This window comes from Hippocampus comes, unplaced genomic scaffold (genome assembly GCF_001891065.2).
Source record: "Hippocampus comes isolate QL1 unplaced genomic scaffold, H_comes_QL1_v1.1 scaffold36, whole genome shotgun sequence".
Classification (NCBI taxonomy): Eukaryota; Metazoa; Chordata; class Actinopteri; order Syngnathiformes; family Syngnathidae; genus Hippocampus; species Hippocampus comes.
Genome location: NW_017805695.1, coordinates 4,542,184 through 4,547,504, shown reverse-complemented (window position 1 = coordinate 4,547,504; position 5,321 = coordinate 4,542,184). Strand labels below are relative to the sequence as shown.

The window sequence follows — 5,321 nt, the reverse complement described above, 5'->3', positions numbered from 1 at the left end:
GTGCACACGTGTACCCTTTGTGGCTTCCGTTCGGGCCGAAATTTCGAAATCTCCAAGATATGGCGAGGCCATGAGAATGCGAGGCGAAGGTATTACTGTTGTGGCGACGCCACTCAAGCTAAACGAGCCTCAGCAGTAGATAGTCCGCTGCTCTCTGCTGTGCGTGCTTCTGCGCGAACATGTACGCAAGCGCGTCTTTTGATTTCAACCAATCAGCGTCGACGCAAATGACGTCACACACGACAACAGCTAAGCTAAGTTAGTCGAGACGACACTCGAAGTCGGACAGACACGATTTTCTGCCAATCTGTGTTTTTCCCTTTTTGGCCAAATATATATTTTACACCCAACTGTCTTGTTGACTGCGTCTTTTATTCGTTCCACTGGGGTTTAGCAGGTGTGTTTATAAAGAGACGAAAATTGTTTGGGGACTATCCCCCGCGTTCTAGTTGAGATGGTATAACCCAAGAGGCAAAATGACGCTTGCTACTGTTGTTGCGAGTTGCCATTCGTTCTACTAAACCATTAGTCAAACGGCATCATGTCTTCTGTCGTTATTACACAAACAAAAATCTCTTTACTGTTACTAGTGTTAGTGCCTCAATATGGCTACGCTCGTGAAAGCAATACAACGAACTCAAACGCGTCTTCGTTCAATGCTGTCAACTAATATCCGGATTATGCAAATTTTCCTCAATTCTACGGAGAAATTTTCATAAAAATTTGAAAAACCTGGAATTCCGGGAAAATCCGGAGGACTTTCATCTCTGACTATTGAATATTAATACAGTCTCGATAAGAAAAGACACACAAGCCCATCAACTGGATGCAAAGTAGGAGGAAGTGATGTAATCCTCATTCGCGAATCAACAGGCATAGACGGCAAAGGAGGAGGAAGCGATAAACCTTCATTCTGAGAATCAGCAGGCAGGATTCAGCCAAGTGACTCTGTGGGACCAGCCAAGCGAGAGACGGGATTGTTTTTGATTTAGGAAATTTGAGAAATGGAAGACTCTCTCGTCTTAGGCCCTAGCATGGAAATGATTCGGGGTTGACAAGACCGACAGCGGTCGGATTAACATTGTAAAATGTGTCAAAACGGTTGCCGTGATGAGCAATGCATCGACAGATCTGTTCCACCACAAATCAAATGGATTATGAGGACTGCACAAGCATGGTTTAAGAAAAACTAAAGTGTATTTGCCAAGGCAGCAAACGTGCGCCAAATAGTCACCAGACGTTCGGCGGAGATTTGACAACAGTTTTAGTGGTTTTTTTTCTTGTTGCAAGGAAATTTTAAACATTTTCAAAATTCCCTTGCGACAAGAAAAAGTACATGCAAACATCTGGCATATCTGTATGGTGACATAAAATTAACTGTGTTGTGATATGAAAATGTTATTGCACCACTCTACATTCATGTTTAAAAGTAATTCTTGGTGTTCTGTGCAGTGCACAGTCTGCTACTATGAGTGTCGAGGTTGAGTTTCATTTATTGGAATATGACTGTGAAAGTGGAAGTCTCTACCCACCACAATGAGTAATAAATCAGATGACAAATTAGGAGGATGGCTGACAACACGTCAAGCTGAGTCGTGGAAATTGAAATTTTTCTGTTTTCCCTACTTTATTTCAGATCCCATGTGGCTTGGCTCCAATGAAATCAGTCCTTGTTTAACACAGAACTACAACCTTCACCGCCTTGAACGCGGATGAGCAAATATATAAAGTATAGGCACGTATAAGAACATTACACTTGACAATTGCAAAATAATTCGTCAGTAAGACACACCAACGAAATTTGGAGTTTCAATAAACTTGGTTAAAACTCTAGTTATTACATTAACTATCATTAATCGTCAGCTGTCCATGGCTAACAACAACCGTTGTGATTTTGCCATCATTGTATATGACAATGGTACGTAGCTTCCATTAGCATGCTAGCCATACACTCACCTATCAAGATTCTGCTGCAAGATCACTGCATCTTCATCCGCCATTATCGAGAAAAGATGTGTGTCGTTTCGACGCCGTGTTGGTACAGCCGATGACTTAAGTTGAAGATAAACATAAAAACGAAAAGCCCGTTAAATGACGGGCACCAGGAACTGGCTCTAGCTAAACTAGCTATGGAGGCCTTCGTGTTGAGGCGAGTTGCCAGCTACTATTTTGAGAAAATCTTTGTATTCCTGGTCATTGCGCGTTATCTATCGCTCCAATGCACTCCGCGCACTACCACAAATATCAAACATTTTTATTTTGGCTCAGGACAGGTCGTCTGTCACTGATATTACCACATCGTTGATCGTTGTGAACGCCTAACTCCTATCCGATGACAGGGGGCGGTGACGCAGCTCAGGGCACCACGGCCATGCGTGATTACGTCATCGAAACGAAGCGACATCTTTTGCGCCCCGACATGGGAAATGTAGTTTATCAACTGCATTTGGCAATGGAGCGAATTATTTTATATCAGCTGCTTTGTCGCATTTTTGTAATCATAAACCAGAATCACAAAGTACTTATGTATATGATATAAATATAAAACAATCACAATGATTGCATTATTTTGATTTTCTGTTGCTTTTGACATGATTTACAAACAGGCAAGAAAATGTATTTTTAATGTATATTTACTAGCATATCGTACGTTCAACATTGTTGCTCACTCAATCAGTGTAAAGGGAAAGCAATTTGTAGTTCACACCAGCGCTGGATTTCCAGAAAATACAACTCCCAAGATCCTCTGCGGCATCATCCATGCGCCGCAGTCAATCAGCTGTTGAGGCAACTGCTGACTACCTCGGAACAAGGGTTGCTCGTTTGACATTTCTAAACCTAGACGAGACAATCTGAAATATATTCATCCTCCGATTCCCCAAAGGGTGAACAATCAAGGTAACTTGGCGGTAGACTGATAAACGGCTGTGGTGCATGCTGCTTGAGTCGTTTTGTGTTGTGGACACACATGGATTAAAGGGAGATTTCAAGGCAAGGCAGGTCCACGAAATGTGTCGCACGTCTGTATTAGTGTGCGAAAGATCAGTTTGAAAATTCATGTTGTGGCAATGCGTCTGAGGTTGAGGACACTTGGGCTGTTCTGATGACCTTGGAAACACTCCTCTTGGGGAGGAATCGCGGATTAACTGCCAGGGTGTGTGCAATGCAGGCTGTTGCGATTGCCTTGAAATGTATTGATATCACACAGTAAAATGGTGTGTAAATTTGATTTGTAGTTGTTTTCAAGTCCGGTAAACGAATCAATGTGTCTGCGCTTGAATGTTTATACAATAAGAAATTGTAAAATTTGTAATGGCTTGTTTTTATTGGTTTAAACATTGCATTACTTTACATTTACTTTTTCCTATCGTATTATTGTTCTTGGCATTTGTTTGCCATCGTAGATTTGTTTTTGAGCCAATAAATAAAATAAATGCGAACTGGGGTGGTGATAATTGCAGGCCATGCTATTTGCGTTTCACGAATTGAAATTGTTTCATTGAAGTGGCGTATTGTGGAAATTGTAGAAATAGGAGTCATACAGTATATTATTTTAACCCTCAATGGCTAAACCGCATTAGTTGTATAGGGTATGATATTTATTAAAACGGACCGTTTTTTCGTTTCTCATCTTTATCAGTGCGGACCTCCACCTGCGTTATTGCTAAATAATTAATAAATAATAATAATAATAAGCCTAACAGGGCGTCTTTGCACCGGGACTGACACTGTTGTGTCCATCCGTCATATACTGTATACTCCGAGCACACAACCAGATGCATAATCATTAATAAAGCATTCCAGGCGCGTCACTGTGCAGCATTTAGCTTGGACTAATAAAAAGTGTGTCAATTCATGGACAGCCAAATAACTGAGTGTATGGATCATTTTCTCCTTATTTCAGGATAGCTATATTTACTGACGAATGCAAATGAGCACAGGGTTGGTCCTATGCCAACACACAATTCAGTTTCACGTTGCAGTTTCGAGTTTCCTGCGTGGAAGGGAAAAAACGCAACGTGGCGATATCCGGCGACTATCTCCACGTATATGCTCTGTGAAATTCGTGGCATCTATGAATCGTCCTGATATACTTGGGAAGTGTGTTTGCTTTCGATGAAATGGATCAATGCCATATGGGCTTTGCACTTGCAAGGTCCTGCTAACGTCAAATCCTCGCCGGTGTTGCGACACTTGGACAGGCCCGGCAATTGCTCTGTGTTTGGCTGAATATCACAATTACATGTTAAATACATCTGTTTGCAGCTCTTCAAAACATGCAGGATGATTTACTGATGGACAAAACCACAGCCCAGTCTCACCATCAGCAAGACCCGACGCAAATAGACCCTCCTCCCTCCTCTAGTACCCCCCCGGCCCTGTCATTGGAGCCCTCGTCCTCATCATCGGAGTCTGAAAGTCCGTTGACCGGGAGCAGCACCGCGGACAAATTGTCGATGGAGTCACCGATCCTGCCAGGGTTGAACTTCCACCAGCAGCCACAGGAGACCGAAAGTCTCATTTCCTCCCCGTCCACCTCCTTCGGGAGTACTTGGTCCACTGGAAACACTAACATCGTGGACGAAAGTTTTTTCCAGGGAATACCCTCCGTTAACGGGACGATGCTTTTCCAAAACTTCCCCCACCACGTCAACGCGGTTTTCGGGGGTAATTTCTCGCCCCAGATGGGACTCGCCCCCCAGTCTCAACAGCATCAACAATCGGCGCAGCAGCCACAGCAGAGAAGATCACCCCTCAGCCCCAACCAGGGCCCCCTCCCGCAGAGACACGCTTATCAGACCATTATGAACGCCGCGAAAGGGTCGTCTTCCTCCGTATCGTCACCGGCGTGGAATAATCACCAAAACAGCGGGTGGAGCACCGGCTCTAACCACCCTTGGAGTGCTTTGCAGGCAGGCAGGGACCCACGCAGAGCGGTGGGCGTCGGTGTTGGAGTTCCCTCTCCGGTGAGCCCAATTTCCCCCATGAAAAAAACTTACGGCAGCAATGTTATTGCGCCCCCAAAATTTCCGAGACCAAGTCCGCTCGCCCCCAAAACTTGGGATGAGGACGGTGCCTTCAGGACTGACAGCAATATACTACCTTTCCAGGTAAACACACTCCCATAATATCTTTATAATTTCTAATTTAATCCATCTGTCAAACAGATGCTAAAATGATACACATTATGTTCAGATTTGGGCCAGTTCCAGAATTATTGTTTTTTTTATTCATGCCAGTTGTTAGGCAACTGGACACCTTAATATGTATTTAGAGTGTGTGTGTGTGTGTGTGTGTGTGTGTGTGTGTGTGTGTATATG

The 5,321-nt window shown here is 43.6% G+C and overlaps 2 protein-coding genes across 7 annotated transcripts in view; one reads left to right on the top strand and one right to left on the bottom strand.

Annotated features, from left to right (window-relative positions):
• The window catches only part of marchf5 (membrane-associated ring finger (C3HC4) 5), a 19,306-nt gene extending 17,306 nt beyond the window's left edge, over positions 1–2,000 (bottom strand). Inside the window, exon 1 of the mRNA XM_019882185.1 lies at positions 1,957–2,000. Within this exon, the coding sequence (XP_019737744.1) occupies positions 1,957–2,000 (44 nt within the window). The remainder of the gene's footprint in view (positions 1–1,956) is intronic.
• Positions 2,001–2,762: 762 nt separating this feature from the next.
• cpeb3 (cytoplasmic polyadenylation element binding protein 3) overlaps positions 2,763–5,321 on the top strand; it is a 35,086-nt gene continuing 32,527 nt past the window's right edge. For 4 of the 6 annotated variants that reach the window (XM_019881937.1, XM_019881936.1, XM_019881935.1 and 1 more), the window contains exons 1-2: positions 2,763–2,898; positions 4,267–5,111. In XM_019881937.1, coding sequence (XP_019737496.1) covers positions 4,278–5,111 — 834 coding nt within the window. In that variant the 5' untranslated portion in view covers positions 2,763–2,898; positions 4,267–4,277. Of the gene's footprint in view, positions 2,899–4,266; positions 5,112–5,321 lie in introns of those variants that run through there. The other 2 variants (XM_019881940.1, XM_019881938.1) reach the window with 1 other exon arrangement.